This window comes from Megachile rotundata, chromosome 10 (assembly GCF_050947335.1).
Source record: "Megachile rotundata isolate GNS110a chromosome 10, iyMegRotu1, whole genome shotgun sequence".
Lineage (NCBI taxonomy): Eukaryota > Metazoa > Arthropoda > Insecta > Hymenoptera > Megachilidae > Megachile > Megachile rotundata.
In genome coordinates, this window is record NC_134992.1 from 14929387 (window position 1) to 14946909 (window position 17523).

The 17523-nt window shown below is 39.0% G+C and overlaps 1 protein-coding gene across 12 annotated transcripts in view; it reads left to right on the top strand.

Moving 5' to 3' along the window:
• The window catches only part of pnut (septin 7-like protein pnut), a 33478-nt gene that overhangs the window by 8869 nt on the left and 7086 nt on the right, over positions 1 to 17523 (top strand). For 4 of the 12 annotated variants that reach the window (XM_003702639.3, XM_076536007.1, XM_076536009.1 and 1 more), the window contains 9 exons: positions 525 to 951; positions 12564 to 13029; positions 14477 to 14684; positions 14874 to 15126; positions 15250 to 15439; positions 15537 to 15702; positions 16134 to 16175; positions 16834 to 16969; positions 17049 to 17212. In XM_003702639.3, coding sequence (XP_003702687.1) covers positions 613 to 951; positions 12564 to 13029; positions 14477 to 14684; positions 14874 to 15126; positions 15250 to 15439; positions 15537 to 15702; positions 16134 to 16175; positions 16834 to 16969; positions 17049 to 17212 — 1964 coding nt within the window. In that variant the 5' untranslated portion in view covers positions 525 to 612. Of the gene's footprint in view, positions 1 to 524; positions 952 to 1928; positions 1949 to 12563; positions 13030 to 14476; positions 14685 to 14873; positions 15127 to 15249; positions 15440 to 15536; positions 15703 to 16133; positions 16176 to 16833; positions 16970 to 17048; positions 17213 to 17300; positions 17494 to 17523 lie in introns of those variants that run through there. The other 8 variants (XM_012283767.2, XM_012283765.2, XM_012283768.2 and 5 more) reach the window with 5 other exon arrangements.

The following is a 17523-nucleotide window of genomic DNA, read 5'->3' on the forward strand; positions in this document are numbered from 1 at the left end:
ATCTCAATATCCTTTGATCTCAACGTTGCTGCATGGCAATATTCCTAGATCCTTTGATCTCTATGTCCCTAGGCTTCTTATATTTCAACTCCAAAAAACGAAAGCATATAATACGAAACCCTTGAAACAGTACTTATACGATTGTGGTTATTTTCTGTATGATCATATTCGCGTAAAGATCAGTCACGTAAGCTACTTTGTTTCTCGGAAGCGTCTCAAGTTAATATTTCGAAGCCCAAGTACTGAGCAACAGTTACCTCGGGGTCACAGAAACCGATATCGAGCCGGAGAAGTAACTGCATGACATTTTTAAAAGAACGCATTATACGACACGCCCGTTCTTTTTCTTACATTCTCATTTGCTTTCGCGTATTAATTGCAATTGTTGCATTTACGTTACGCGTATACGCAGTGCGTTAATAAAACAAAAGCGTGTTGCATCGCTTCTGTAATTTCAATTACCGTTTCTTGCATTGTTATGCAAAAGAGAAATAAATCTCCATTATCAATTTACCTGACATTAGACAGGACCAAGACACATAGAAGCAGTGGCGGTATAGAGAGGGAAGGAAAGAGAATCGTGCCAAGCAGGACTCACGTGACATCGTGGAAATGTCGACCGAAAATCAAAACGGTTCCGCCGGCACACAGAGTAACGGCATAAAGACTTCGATCAGCGTGTCGTCGTCCGCTAGGACGGTATCGAACAATTCGTCATTTTTGTACAGCAGTAATTCGATGTTGAATCGTGATAAACCGCGTCAAGTGCCACCACCAACATTGCCGAAATATACGTCCAGCTTTAATGCCGGTTCCAATGGCAGCGGCACGACCGAACGATTGAATAGAGATCGCGAAGTCGGTGGTAGTTACAGGCTGGCAGGCCTCGACAGACTTGCCCTCAGGCAGAGGATACTGGACGGCGAAAAGGCGAACGGCGACGCTACGTCGGTAAGCCTGATAATTTTTCCTTTTTCGGTCAGTGATTTATCGACAATCGTTCGAATCTCGAAATCGATTCGCACGTCACATTTCGTTTCTATATTTATCCATAAGAGCACTTCTGAAACAAACGATTAAGTAAAAATAGAAGATCCATTTTGTATATAAGAGTCTCGGAATTCTCAGAGTAAATTTTATATCGATCCTTAACCTGACACGTTTAACGAGCCGGGTCATAGAACTTCTAACCTTAGGTGTCGTCGAGGAGAATCTAAAATCGATCAGTCTATAAAAGAGGCAAATACAGTTTAATTACGAGATGATCGATCGATCCGCTGTTATAACGAGACAAGATTTCTTTATGATTTTAGCCCTGTTCTTCAAAGTAACATGATTTTCAATTTTACCTTCCCGTGTCTCGTGACTCGGTAATTTAATCCATACTCGAGAGGAGTCAAATTTTCTACTCGTGACACAGTGGAGGTCGCTCGTCTCGACGTTCGAGGAGCCCGCATAAAGAACCACGTGATCGTTCCGTTTACTTCGTTCTCGTGCCTCCGTGAGAAAGCTGCCGATGACTCACGAGGGGAGTTCGGTCTGATCGAGTTCGCTCGATCTGCGTCGGTCCACAAAACCGACAAATTACCATTCTAATCTCGCCATATCGTCTACTAATTAGCGTTTCGAAACGTACCATGTAAGAACTGACGTACGTTCGATAATTAAAAAAACTAGCGGTATATTTGTATAGCATTATCGCTGTAAATGCATTAATTCGTTAAATATACGTTTATAGTCAAGATCGAATCTTGACTCAAGAGTTAAAAGGTTTAGGTTTTAAGGAATTTTGAGATAAGAATTTACTAGGGGTCTGGATACTTATATACATAGGAATTTGGTGATAGAAAATTATACATGTTTGTTGGTAAAAGTTTATTTTTAACCAAGGATATTCTTCTCCCGGATAATATGTGGAATTGATGAGAATCTCTGTCGCAAACACATGGTGAGTTCACCCTATATAGCTTCTTTGTCACTGCATAAGAGAGAACGAGAAAGAATTCGCTAGCGAGATGCACGCCAGTGCGATGGAAAAGTACGAGGGAGGAACATATGGCAGCGTTCTTATCTCCATTTTCATGGGCTTTCGCGCGAGACTTGGCTTTTAATTCTCTCGTCAGCTCTCTTTCGCGTCGAGTATGTGCTTTCGATTCTTGAAACCACACCCTTTCGCCCCGTTATTTTTACTCTGTTTACTAAACCAAATTTTGTACGACTCTCGGAAACTTTAACGTGCTTCGCAAGATCATTGCGTGATTTTATTTTAATACTTCGATTCTTTTAATTTAAAATTTCTTTTTGAACTCAGCGAGAACTAACATTACATATTAACATTGATCAGACGAACATTGTAATATCTCATCGAATTTAGAAATGTTGAATTTTGAGAATACAGGGAGGGTTTCTAAATGTGCGTTCTCAAGAGTTTTTATTTACCATGACGAATTTAGATTCCGGGTATACTTTAAAGACACGTCATCGTACAAATTTGAGAGTCACTGAGTGCACATGGTCACCCCTCGTATATATATATATTTCGTCGAAAAGCCTGGTTCGTGTAACTACGGGGTAGTTCGAGGGTCCTACCCTCGTAGTGCGTCATAGACAATAGAAAAATACACAGCATTCGTGACTCACCGAATAACGAAGAGATACATTTTCGAACGGGCTTTAAACGCATGACCCTTATCGTTGGACTTTAAATGATTGTTCAATGCCAAATACTCGTGATAACACGCAGTTTGATTGCAATCGTAACTTGTATCTACGTTAAAATCACGACCGCAAATCATTAAACAAATATTTTCCGTGTATTTAATAGTCTTATCAATTTATAATAATTTGGTAATACTCTTTAATGTAGTACAATTGACTTGGAACACTTATACAGTACTGTTCGTTTATCTACGTAATTTTCGATAAATTTCATACGACAGTCGAATAAAAAGTCCGGTTCCAAGAAAGAGTGGGTAAATCCGGAGGCATTCGATAAAATGAAAATTTATGACTTCCGTGAGCACCGATCTTAAATGAGATCATTGTTCTGTCTTTGATCAATGCGACCCGTTGAAGTTCTTTTTATCTCCTACTCCATAAAATATATAATCCTTACACATATTTTTGAGGGAGAAGATATTCGGAGTGGTGATCTCAAGGTTGGTTAATTTGTTGTAAAAAGAAGGAAGCAGAGATCAAGGTGGTCATTACTTGGTTTTTATTCAACGAACACCTGGTGGAACGGGTTTAGGTTTCGTTAAAGAAACACGAGGACGAACCTAGCGTGTAAATGCATACGAATGACCCTGGTGGTGATTCCGCGGAACTGAAGGGGAAACCCGCCCACCCAACGCAACAAAGTACCCTTTCAGAAAAGCAGGGCGCGTCCCACTTTTTTCACCCTGTTTTTTCCAAACAACATTCATGTACCACCGTTCTGTGGTGTTTTCTACCCCCTTCAGCGTGATATGTGTGTACATAACTGCTTATAGCGCATTCCAACGAACTCGTATACCGTTTTACAATAGCAACGAGTGGCAACTTGAATGAAACGAGAGGGGAAGATAAGGAATACGCGGGAAAATATGGTTGGCCGTAAACAGTTTTTGCGTTTGCCGAAAGCTTTGTATTTGTAAAGACTGCAAAGAATTGAGGAAATCTTTTCTATACAAATACTACAAATTATACGTAACTATTTTATAGAGGTGATTAATTTTTTGGCATATCTTTTTTTATCTTTACTGCCGATCCATCGTTTCAATCATAATATACACGTATCGATAATTTTTAGTCAGTTATGAGTAACATTGTAAAGTCTATTCGACACGTCATCGCTCACGATTTATCCGTATAATAAAAAAGATCGATGAATTTCTTGCGTAAAGGTATCACGTGCAATGCAACGATGCCTGACTCGTAGCATTCCAGGAACTGTGTCGTTAATGTAAACCTACTTCTCGATAACATGATTGAATAATAGGAAAGTTATTTAGCGTTCAACGAGCGGTAACAGTAGGTTACGCGCTTCCTTGTTTCGATATAGTTGGACCATTATACGAAAGTAGTCGGTATATCGTTTTCTGGAACTCGCGAAACGAAATTGCCGCTATGTTCGTCCCCGTGACTCGTTTAAAACGTTCGACTCCTGGCGTTAATTGAACGAAATTAGCCGAGACGTTGTGCTGGCACGTGCGAGACGCATCGTCTTGCTGGTAGAATTTAACGAAGGCGTTTCGCCCTTACGAAACAGCGTTAATTACGGAGATTCGTTGGGGTCGAGGACACGTGAACATGATCCTCCAAGATGCAGGCTTTAGCGAGACGAGATGTACGCGAATTGGGTTACGCGTCGACTCACTATTTGACTAACAAACTACAGTGCATTCTCGTTATATTGCCCGGATGGGCTTGTACGGACGATAAATACTTGAAATTGGCAAATATAAATTGCACACCATCCATAGGGTCTTCGTGCACTCAAGGAATTGTACTCCCTGTAAAAGTGGCAATATTACTGCAGTCCACTATAATCGGAGAAAATATTTTTGCTTCTGGACATCTCAAGAATACCTGTTTCTAAATATTTGAAAAGAACGTTCATATTTAATACGAACGAAATGTACTCCCGTCATTTTTATTATACATTTTATGAGACATGCTAGAACATATTACGATTGAGCGTATGGGAGTTGAAGGAACCCCCAAGGGTTCATTAGAACTGTACAGAGAAAAATCAATACATAGATGGAAGTGCCAGGGTCATTCCCAGGTCAGCCTCGCATTTTTCCGACGAACACTTTTATTTCGCTTAACGAAGAAACTGCTAATAATTATATAGAAGAAATCACTTTAGGTTTAATTCAGTCTTACAGTCTTGAGTCTTGTCAATAAACGCGCGCTTTTTTTTAATAACGAGCAGGCGCTTATCGGTACAAGCTCTTGTCGAAGTTCTTAAAAGTGCAAACTCATAAATCGCAGTGTCACGCGTACGTACGCGGTGTCGCGTGCAATTATTGTCGCCACTTTGCCTTGCGTGGCCCAGATTTATAGCGTTACCGGCGATATACGCGTCTGCCGTTTAATTCACGGTGGATTCTTAGCGTACGATGAATTCTAAATTACCACCGCTTCGCTATTGAAGTTCACGCGAAACCAGTCGCGACAGCTGTGGAACGGCTGTCGTTGCCACAGATACATAAATTCCCGTCGGTCGCTTTTAAATTTCCTAGTTGAATCGATCCTGGCCTTTTGGCGAGTTCTTGATGCACGTTTATCGTAGCGCCGAATAAATTTCCATGCTCCTCGTCGTCGTGGAAACGGGAAGTTTCTTTTCTCCTTTCAGAACTTTTCTTTCTTCTTTTTCGCCGCGATTTTCAGCAGGAAACTAGCTCCTCATTTTCACTTCTTCGCTAAATTTTGTTTATACAAGTTGGATATCCTTCTCATTGCCGTAACTTTCAGAGATGGGATGGACGCTTCACTAAGTGTCAGCGCGTCAAGTATTGTTGGGTGCGTTGGGAAAGAGAATTCTGGACATAGCGAAATTCCGAATGTGGAATTCCATATGTAAATGGCTTCTGATTATAGAATTCCACTCACAGCAAAATTCGAAATTTGGAATTCCGATATAAATAATTTCCAAGTATGGAATTCCACTCACAAAAAAATTCGAAATGTGGAATTCCACATATAAATAACTTCCAAGCGTGGAATTCCACTCATAGAGAAATCCGAAGTGTGGAATTCCACATATAAATAACTTCCAAGCGTGGAATTCCACTCATAGAGAAATCCGAAATGTGGAATTCCATATATAAGTAACTTTCAAGCATGGAATTCCACTCACAGCAAAATCCGAAATGTGGAATTCCATATATAAATAACTTCCAAGCGTGGAATTCCACTCATAGAGAAATCCGAAATGTGGAATTCCATATATAAGTAACTTTCAAGCATGGAATTCCACTCACAGCAAAATCCGAAATGTGGAATTCCACTCGCAGCAAAATCTGAAATGTGGAATTCCACATATACACAACTACCAAGTGTGGAATTCCACTCGCAGCAAAGTCCAAAATGTGGAATTCCACATAAACAGCTTCCAACCATGGAATTCCACCCACACTTAATTTTCACTCACAGAATTCTATGTATAACTAGATCTTACGCGTGGAATTCCACACACAGCAAAATCCGAAATACGGAATTCCATACATAGGAAAGCTAAATGTATCCCACGCGCAAAATACCAAACGAGAAACGCAGCATGCATTTTAGCTTGCATTGACCCGGCTTAAAGCAATGATTCTCTACATTACAAGAATTAAGCGCTGTTTCTCGAATTAATCTCCCTTTCAGACATTCATTTCGTATGTTCATTCGTTAAAGAATACATTCTTTCATGGGTTGTTAGCAAACCAGCTTTAAAATAGATCAAAGTCGAGGTTGCCACGTCCAGAGACGCCGTAGACGCTTTAAGTACTTATTTATGTGCTTTTCGCGTACATTGTATACACCTCGAAAGTTAAATTTCTCGGAGTATATTTTCGCTCCTTTTCGCGGTCTTTAATTCTTTCCGAAGTGATTTTTATGCGTTTGAGGAGGCAAAACATATAAACGGTAACTACTGTGGATAGACGAATAAAGCTATTCCTTTGTTAGGTACTTAGTATTCTTAATGTATTTTAAACGACACTGTTTATAAATAGATAAAAATTAATCGCAGCTACGAGGGACGATGATGACAAGTGTATACGCGACCATATCTAATCTGTCTTACACATAATACGCGTTACAACACACGCTTTTGCATACCAATGACAAGCAACGGAATCGTGGCGTCGATTATGGTGCCTGGACTTTTTTTTACACGAATACGTTTCACATCGAACTCTAGTACAGATAGCGTGTCTCTTTTGTCGCGTTTACGAATGCGTGACGCGCATGTAGCTTTTAGAATACAATGCCGTATCGGTATAATAGAAACATTCTTCTCTTCTTGAGTCAACGATGCTACGTTGTCCATGCTCCGTGAAACGGCTTACAAGCTTCGAATCCTTGGAAACAGATACGTTTCGTATCTTACAATCTCTGGGTCGACTTTATTTTCATTCGTCTTACCTTGGGACCAATAGAACAACTTGTCCAATGAGCACTTGTCAATAGAAGATTCCACAGACAAGATAAGAGTGCATTCATGAGTTAAATTGAATGGTTACGACGCATACGGTGCGTCCTGGGGACCAGTTGCGTCCAAACTTCTGACTAAAATTTTCTAAAAGTTTTCAGAATTTCAGTGTTCCATCTGCGAATTACTTCCGTAGACAAAGATTTTGTTTTACATTTCTCCTAACGTATTTACTTCTCCGTTAGCTCCAAATGAACCCAGGCTAGGATGTTCGTTAACTAGTTATCAGGGTTTTGTTTGACTTGCACGTATCTACGTGTACCTTCGCCCTACCCGGAGTATGCGCATACTTGTTGCAGGAAATAGTTGTTCTCTCCGAAATTTATCAGCAAATTATGCAGCTGCGTTCGATTATCTGCTCGTTTAAACGATCTTTAAGGTCTCCGAAATCGAATAACCGGGAGAACGCGATCGATAGCGTACACTCAAATTTCGAGTTCCTTCCCGTGAACCAATTCTTTTTCTTCCTCTTCCGCTGGAAAAATAACGCCAGATTTTCCACTGGGAAATCAACGGAATAGTTCGAATATTTTCACGCTCCGGAGCGAGAATGCTGTTCCCTTCTTTTTAATCACATTCGATATTAATCTCGTTATCGGGATTAATGAACATTTTTGTGAATTATGAAAACGAAAGGTCCGGAGGTTAAAACTTCGTTATAATTCGTTAAATTCATCGTTTAATTTTTTTGCTTAACTTCTTCAAATTTTACCTATTAATTATATTATGCACTTTAATTGCCCTATTATAAGATCTTTTACAGGAGAGACCGTAGAGTGGTTGGTTAGACGGTAGATTATCAATGCGGGGTTCTCCTTTGAACGCGAGTTCAAATACCCGCAAACCTGAAATTTTTTTTGAATCTTAACGAGTGAAGACCATTAAAAATTTTAACGTAATCATAATTAACGGTATTTCAGAGGTTAATTTGAACGTATAGTTAACATCTGTCTTAACGCGGTTAACATCTGCTCCAAAAATCGTTAGCACCGGTTGATTTAATGTCGTTCGCGTATTATCTGCACCTTTGTAAAAGAATACGACAGGTGTTCCGCGATCACGGAAGCCATCTGCACACCTCCATTCAGACAACCTTTAAGGTTCCATTATGTCTACGATATCAGTCCTCTATGCTTTGCATTTTCAATGGAATCCCAGGAGAGGAACGAAACGGTCGCTGCGCGCTCCAACTAATTTAAGCGACGCTTAACTATCGTACTTTAAAAAAGTTCTCCTTTCAAAAAGAGTAAAACTCCGACGAGGTAAAAACTCGAAAATGAAAATTCTGTTGAAACCAGGGTACGCCGGAATGAGCAAGGAATTTGTTTTCTTAAGAGGATTAGATGAAATTTTGTTTCATGAAATATCGTGGTTCCGTGGTTTTTAGTTTAACTCGGGCATGTTTGTTCTCCGTTTCCATTCTCTCCCTCTCGTTTTTCCAGCGTATTTTTCTCCGCTATTACGTACCGCGGTAACTTCTTCCATATACACGCGAAGATCTGTATTACAAATTACGAGATGAAAAAATGCGATTCAACCGCAGCGACCGCTAAAAATAACGTCGACGGATATTCGAAACTTCTGCGGAGAATCGTTCCAGCGTCTCGCGTTTTCTACGGCGCGCGGGATAAATAATCGTCGCCTTGTGCAGCGAGCAACGGGGGTCATTCTGTCCTCCGATCTCGCAGCGTTTAAGCCCGGAACGACAGGCGAGTTGCGTTAACAAGTTTCGCGAGAGATGCCTTTGTTGTCGCAATCTATTCGAGGGATAAATCCAAAGCTTGCATGTAAAACGAAGGGAAAAATCTGATAAAGTGCAATTCCCCTCGAGGCTCGGCTGCTTTCAGCTGACGATGCGCTAGTTAGAAATTTAAGTGCAAAAGACAACTCACTCGAGGTGATCTCATCTCGGCGATGCAAGTCACTCATTATGGAGCACTTTTTCTCGCTCGAAAATTCGTTTCAAAGGCACATTTCCCAGCAGAAAATCTTTCTAACCTATATCGCAACGGTAATCGATTTAACTCAGAAATTGTTACACGCTCGATTGAGGCGGGGTGTGAAAAACGAGCGAATCTCGGAAGCACGAATGAGAAATTTATATTCGATGCAACCTCGTCGTGTGACCAAGTACAAAATCATGTTACGGGATCGTATGTCCACCATGATTCACCTCTGGAGACATGGAGCGTAATGGAAGTATATAAATATACGATATAGCCAGATTAAGTCTATTCGCTATTATTATCCTCGTTGGAAATACAAGACTTATTAAAGTTCGATCTGAATTCTTCATTCTCATTCATTATTCACAAAGATACTATTCTATTCTTAATAGAATTACGATTCGAAAATTAGCGGAATTGGGACATCTCTCAATTTGCTCGCAGCTCCTTTACTAAAACTCCGAAAAGATTTTTCATTGGTTTAAAAAATTGAAACGTAATCTCAACTTGCTAATTGCGGTTGAAATTCAAGTATAGGTTAATAGTGTTCGGAGTCGTGAAATAATCGATTGAATCGATTCCCCTAGAAAAGAGTACAAACCGTTTCTTTCTCCCCTTCCGAGTTCTTTTGTTCCGAACCTCTTGAGTATGAGTGGCTTCTGGCTTTTATGCAGAGTTTGAAATTCCCTCTGAATAAAAGACGGTTGGTAAACTCTTAATTAATGGCAAACTTGTATACAAGCTTGTCCTAGGACATTAATTCTCTCATTCTAATCTAGGACAACTCTATAAACAGAGATCTTAAAGCTGCAAAATACTAAAGATTGTTCCAATAGAATTACGGTGATCGTTACGTAAGATCGCGTTGTCGAAGGTTCATCATCCTCCGCGATAAAACATAGGCGGCATATTCTTACATTCTGGGAAGCTTTGATTTTCCATTGTTTAAGAGAGGAAGGGTAAATTGTCACGATGCGTCCACCGTATATACCGCCTCCTTTTAGATCTCAAGGGACTTCGAAACGAGGCTGTGTCTCGCTGTGCAATCTTATGTGCACTGGACCGGTTTCTGTTCCACGATGGTGCACTCGGTTCGACTCTGGCTTCTCGGATTCGTCCGATACACCGTATGCACTCTTTGTTACACTATGGCGTAAATAAAAGGCGTTTCCATGATGAACGTTCCTACGGTTTTTCCTTAGAAATCATTTCCCGCGAAGCCACGAACTAGTTTCACCGCTGTATATTTTTAGCTTTCACGAAATACTCGAGCCTGATACTTTTTTCCCTTCGTGTTTTATTTTTTTTGTAGGTTTTATAGAGTAACCCTACAAAGCTGCGGGGTCTCCGCTTTCAGTTTATCGAACCGAGAAACGCAGAGTTAACCTCTAACGAATTCTCCCTCTTCCTCTCTCTCCCTGGCTATTCGTTCTTCCCAAAAAGTATACCTCAAACTAAGATGTATGTATAGTTCATTTTCAACGGTACACAGCGTGTGTACGGTTCGACGTTGTCGTCGACACCATGTACGTGTAATACACCTCTAAAGTGCAATCGTTCGTTCGTTGACTCTGCTCTGCTTCTGTAAGCAAAGCATTTCAGTCGAAACAGCTTCCGCGCGACACGAGGTGAGAAAGCTTCTTTCGACGGTAAAACGAGAAACTACCAACTTCCATAACGACCGAGCGATATTAGGGTGCATTTAGGCTAGTCAGGTCGAATCGTATTAACCCGTCGGTGTATTTCGCTCTCGCAGACTAGTGCTGCTATCGATAACGCGGTACGTCATTAAAAAGTAAAGCGCAATGCATAATTCTATTATCCAAATCTGATTATTTGTAACATTACACCTGAAACGAGAACAAATAGATTTGAACACACACGTGTAATGACGCGAAACATGTAGGAATTATCGATCGGTCGTTAATAGGAAACGAAACGCGATACAGAAAATCTGGTATGTCGTTTCCGCCTTGACCTTACGCACGTATCGTTGTTCCCTAATGAGACCGAACCAGCTATTCAATTTATATTCAACACCACGATACCATTGGTTTGTAACGGAATACGGTAGCGCATTATGATTCTCTGTATGTTCATACGTGTTCTTTCCCGATGCTTTAAACTGTGGACTAGAAAATTTTTTCTTTCTCCTTTAAATTTTTTTTTCTTCCATTTTTTTTAAGTCGTCTAGCAACGAGAGTGCCTCTCTTTGACACCGCAGAATACTGCAAGATCGTAAAAGGCTTCGCGCTTCAAACGGAAACTCTTTCGAACGCGTTCTTTTCAGTGTCGTTCGCTAGACGAAATATAAAATTTTTTTTTTTCACGGATTCCTTTTTCTCGTTCGAGCATTTTACGAGGTTCAAATTTGACTCGAGGCTAAATCTCGAAATTACACGGTGGAACTACCGCAGGTAAGTTGATACATTAGTCCTTGGTCCATCTGTTGCTAACCCCATATTTCGTGCGGGTTATGTTCTTGGAGTTGTCAACGATATCGTGCTCTGTATTTAGTAGTTTGGACAGCGACCACTTCCGGCCGGAAGTTCATAAGACACTGCGCCATTCGAAGCTGACCATAGCCTGTAGCCGGTGTTATATGTAAAAGCATATCGATCGTAAGCGAAGCAAGCCATTGCTCCGCGATGCGGTGTTATCTTTTATCTTGTTTGTGTTTTTACACGTGTCTGTTGATCTCTTCACTCGTTCACGTACAAAATGAAAAAGCAATCGATGCGCTTCTGTTGAAATGACAGCTTTTCTAATTTACATAGAAACGAGGAGTAAAAACCGTAAGTAGGTTACGATTCGCGTTGTTAGATCAATGATCGGAACCCTACTTACTTTAAATCGAAGACTCTTACAGTTTGAAGCTCCTAGATTATTAGTAAAACAGTTAATTGTTTAGTAGACATTATTGAAACAGTTGTATACAAATTTTAAAGTATAATTCTTTTTGTAAGACAGGAAAACACAAATTGAAACGAGAACAAGTGGGTAAAAACAGTATCACATTTGCATATCCGCAGCGTAGATCTATAAATATTTCCGCATAAATATTCCGATAAACGGTAGTTATTGACACGGTTTGAATATTTATCGATGAGATAATACGTTAACCACTTTCTCGTTCCCGAACCGGGAGATATTTTCGATACGAAATTATCCACCGCGGCATTGAGGTGGAAATTTCTGATGCTGCAAATTATAATCATCTGAGTGATTTACCCGTGCTTTGAAAATTTAACGACGGTTTGGTAGCAGATTTTATTTGTTTAGACCAGTGAGCGGCAAATTAAGGCAGCGAGAATATTAGAAATGTTCATAAATGTTTTAGCTATCAGGTGGTAGTACACCTGCGTATCCTCCATTTGCCCGTCACTGGTTCAATCGACAAAATTGTATCTACATGCATCTATTGTTTTCAGATACAGGCGAAGCGTGAGCTGTTCTTCAAAGGCGACAACACCGGAATAATATCATCGCCGTCTGTACCATCGGTACCGCCACCCCAACCACCGTCACAGGTTCCACCGTCGGTGAGCACGTCATCAACGACGACCACGACGACCACGACTCTCGCCTCGCCTAACACAGCGCCGCCAGCCTCCTCGACCGTGTACACCAGTGTCACATCCACGGCGCCTACCTCCAAGCCACGATTATATCCGTCCACGGGGATTTTGAATCAAAACGATGCATCGGAGGACAGCAATAAACGAGAGTCGAATAGGAGCGAGAACAACAAAGAGACCACTGTCCTGCATCATCCACGACCAACGCCGTTGACTAAACCCAAAGAACTCGATGGATATGTAGGATTCGCGAATCTACCCAATCAAGTTTATAGAAAGGCCGTTAAGAAAGGCTTTGACTTTACTCTCATGGTTGTCGGTTAGTTGCTTTGCTCGCTTTTCGGTTCAAATCTTTTCAAATTTCTGCTCACTTTACCGTTCTTTGTTCAAAATCAATTGACCGCTCAGGGCTACTTCTCCCCCTGCTGTAAAGATAACAGATAGAGTGACAGAGTAGTTAAACGGGTTATGGCAGAGGGTTTTGTTCCTCGTTGCCCTTGAACAACCAATTGATTTAGAACAGGTTACGTTTAGCTATTTTATCTATTTTATACTCCGCTATCAGATACATTTTTCGACTGGTTTATTAACCCTTTGCACTTGACTGTTTACAAACAGCAACTTTAAAACTTAGTTAAAAAGTTAAATTCCCTTGAGGTTATTCTTTCTCTACTAATAATTTGTACTGTTGTTTATTTCATTATGTTTATACATCATGCGTGTCATATTATAGAATCAGTTAAAAAATGCTTATTTAAAATTATTGTATTAAATAGAATGATAACTGAGAGTCACCTCTCGAGTGCAAAGGGTTAAATAGTCTTTGGACATAAGCGTACAAGCGTCACAAGATGGACTCTGTTTCTCAAATTGACTGAAATTCTTCACTTCTTGTAACAATTTGTATGAAACTTGAAATACATCTTTTGATTCAATAGGTTGTAGATCATCTTGTGAGCGAACAATGTATATATCGCTAACTAATATCAGTCGTAAAACAAAGAACCGTATTCCATTTCTGCTGAAGAGAATTTATTTTCGTAAACGGGCCGTAAAAAATGCATACCATGACCTTTCGCGTTCCTTTATTAACGTCCATTGTACAGATGAACGTACAATAGCCGTTTGTCCTGTTCTTCAGATCGAGAGACAAAGAGATTCGTTTCTTCGCTTGATATTTCAATTTCGTCGAGGATATTGCCTTATGAACTTCCATCTGCTTAACACGTGCGCAAACGCTCTTTCACCCGACTGGACTGGGGTTGTTTTGAAGTGGCAGTGGTTGTCATTTTTACTCGCGTCATTTGTTCTTGAATTAACATTATTTCCACATATGTATCTAAACCTTGAATTATATCTCTTGCATTTATGTTAAAATGATACGTTTAATTATTATTCTGTAATAACGATTTCAGTTGGTACGAAAATTATAGCGAGCGACCATAGTCAGAACGAAAGCTTGAAATTCAAAAGTACAGAAGGGGTTCTACTATTATTAGTACCGGTATAAACAGAGTCATTTGTCCGTAAATAGAGCAATTGAAACGCTTGTCCTTGAGAGTGAAAAGGCGCGGCACTTTAGCCAGTTCAAGGTATGCCAACCGAAAGGTTAGGGTACTGTTTGGTATTTGGAAGTGTCTCAGAAAGAAAGACATACACGTAACTCTGAAAATTTGCGTTGATCCCTTAACAACATTGGAAATGTTATTTTACCAGTCTTTCTTAATTAACAATATTTTAATTCTTCTTTCTTTACGTTTGTTTAGGCGAGTCGGGATTAGGAAAATCAACTTTAATCAATTCAATGTTCCTCTCCGATATATACAGTGCCGAGTATCCTGGTCCTAGTCTTAGGGTTAAAAAAACTGTAGCCGTAGAGACTAGCAAAGTATTGTTGAAGGAGAACGGCGTTAATCTCACTTTGACAGTCGTTGATACACCTGGATTTGGTGATGCAGTCGACAATAGTAATTGGTAATTTATTTTATGCTATTATAGTTATAAAAATGTGTGTGGAGTCTCGTTATGTGACTCAAAATAACATGCTGGTAGCACCACCACTTGTGTTGCAACAATGTCCATACTTAAACAAAGAGCTATACAGGAAGACTCCACATTTACGTTTATGCAATGTACATTGTAATTAGAGTATGTTCGTTTCAGCTGGGTCCCAGTAATCGAGTATATCGAATCAAAATACGAGGAGTTCCTGAATGCAGAGTCTCGCGTAGTGAGACGACAAATCCCAGACAGTCGAGTGCACTGTTGTCTCTACTTCGTTGCACCCTCGGGTCATGGCTTGAAGCCGCTGGACGTCGAGTTCATGCAGCGTCTTCACGACAAAGTTAACATCATACCCGTCATCGCGAAGGCTGACACAATGACGCCAGACGAATGTGCTCATTTTAAAAAGCAGGTATGTACATTGAACTTGTAACGTAGGCTTCTTGCGAGTAAGAATAAAGAGAGAAGCTCTCCACGTTTGCTCTCTGTGATACACTTAACATATTTCAGCGTTAAAAGTGTGCATACTTTGTAGATACTGAACGAGATAGCGCAACATAAGATCAAGATCTACGAATTCCCAGAAGTGGAGGAAGAAGAGGAAAGTAAATTGCATAAACTTCTTAGAGATAGAGTACCGTTTGCGGTGGTGGGCGCAAACACTGTGGTCGAGCAGGATGGTAGAAAAGTTCGTGGAAGAAAATATCCTTGGGGCATCGCTGAAGGTGCGAACTTCCGATAAACTGATATTCCTTAAAGATACTGATTGATTCTTGTATCAAATTTTCGAAGAAATCATGCTTTCTGTTTTCGATTGTTTAGTGGAGAATTTGGAACATTGCGATTTCATAGCCCTACGAAATATGGTGATCAGAACGCATTTACAAGATTTAAAAGACGTTACAAATAATGTACATTACGAGAATTTCCGGTGTCGCACATTGGCTGGTGTTGGAGTAGATGGAAAACCAACAAAAGTTTCCAATAAGTAAGTGTATTTTGTCAGCTCAGTCCAAGAATCGTTTATGTCTCTATGTAAAACTATTAAAAAATAAGTATTTGTTGATTTCAAGTTAGATATGAAAGATAAAACAATACATAAACGTCCCATAAAGTAGGAAAATTATATCAATTTTCTTTATTTCTTTCTTTTTTTCTTTCGATGCAAATATACCTGCTTGTAGCTTATTGATTTATTTTTATTACAAAAATTTAAAGAAAGCTTGTGCATGCAAACTATCAAAGGTACAGATTACCTTTATAGGTCATATTTTGGAAATTAAATAAAGTCAGCAACGTTATTAAGACGTATTCTAACTTCAAATAATATTAGGTTAGATGGAAACGTGTTCCTGAAAATACAATTTTTTAATAGTACATTTCTTACTTGAATTTTAATACTAATTTCTCATTGGTTAGTTTGTGCCCCCCAGGAGTGATGAACAGTTTCATGACGGTGTGGTAAGTCTTTTAATAAGGCCGGTATCGTGTAATATAGTTTTGTGTGCACAAGCCTTGTTCAATTTCTATTTACTGAATATTAGTTTTAGATGCATTTCTTTTTTTTTCTTTTTTGCTTTTTTCTTTAATGTAAAAATGGGGGTTCACTTCACTAGCAAATAAAATGTATATGTCATTGAAGATGTTTAAATATTAGGATGCATAGAGACAATAGTTAAGTATTTCAATTTATATAGGAAAACATCGCGTTTGTACATAACCGAGTAAAAACTTGTTTAAATATTGGTAGTGAACTCTCTGATCTTCCGATTGAACATTTAGTTTGTGTAAGTAGATTGCATTATATTTTGTGAAAAATATTTTGCTAGTTTTTTTTAGTATTATAGATATGTTATATAAATTTGCTTGCTTTTAGTACATATTTCATACTAATGTATCTCAATAAATATTTCCTCTGCTGTTAGTCTAAATAAAATACTGTTCCCCAATTAAACCCATGAACAGAAAAAATTGTATTTTTCATCTTACAGTTATCCATATATGTAGATAGAGCACCCTAAAAACGCAGCCTAAAATGTAGTGAAAAATGTTTAAAAGGTGTTTCTTTTTACACAGAACAGTTTCGTTTATTTTGAACATTTTTTTATGTATTTTATAGGAATCCTTTGGCTCAGCTGGAAGAAGAAAAGAGAGAACATGATAATAAAATGAAGAAAATGGAAATCGATATGGAACAGGTGTTTGAAATAAAAGTCAGAGAAAAGAAACAAAAGCTCAAGGATTCAGAAGCAGATGTGAGCATTACTTACTGTCCCATATTTATAAGTATTAATTTGCACATAGAAATTATTTTAATTAAAAAAAAATTCACAGTTACAAAGAAGGCACGAACAGATGCGGCGTTCTTTGGAGCAGCAAGTGCGAGAATTAGAAGAAAAGAGGCGAGCATTTGAGGCTGAAAAGTTGGCATGGGAACAGCAGACTGGACACAGTATTGAAGAATTGCGTAGACGCAGTCTAGAAGCAAATTCAAAAGAGTAAGTATTGTTTAATTATAAAATGTCTGTTTTCAATTGTTTATATTTTTATAATCATAGTACTATACATTTATTTTTATGTAAAAAGTTATGACACAAGAAACAAAATAAAACTGCTTTCTTGCACGAATAGGAAGGTATTTTGAAATTTAAAGGATTCGTAAATGAGGAAATGGACATATCGCTTTAACAAATTGTATATACGTAAAAATTACTTCGTTAGAAGTATCTCGAAAGTGCTTAAATCTGCTTTAAAAAATCGTTTCAGCCAAATAAGTGCAACAAAAGCGTTTGTACTACAGCTTATAATA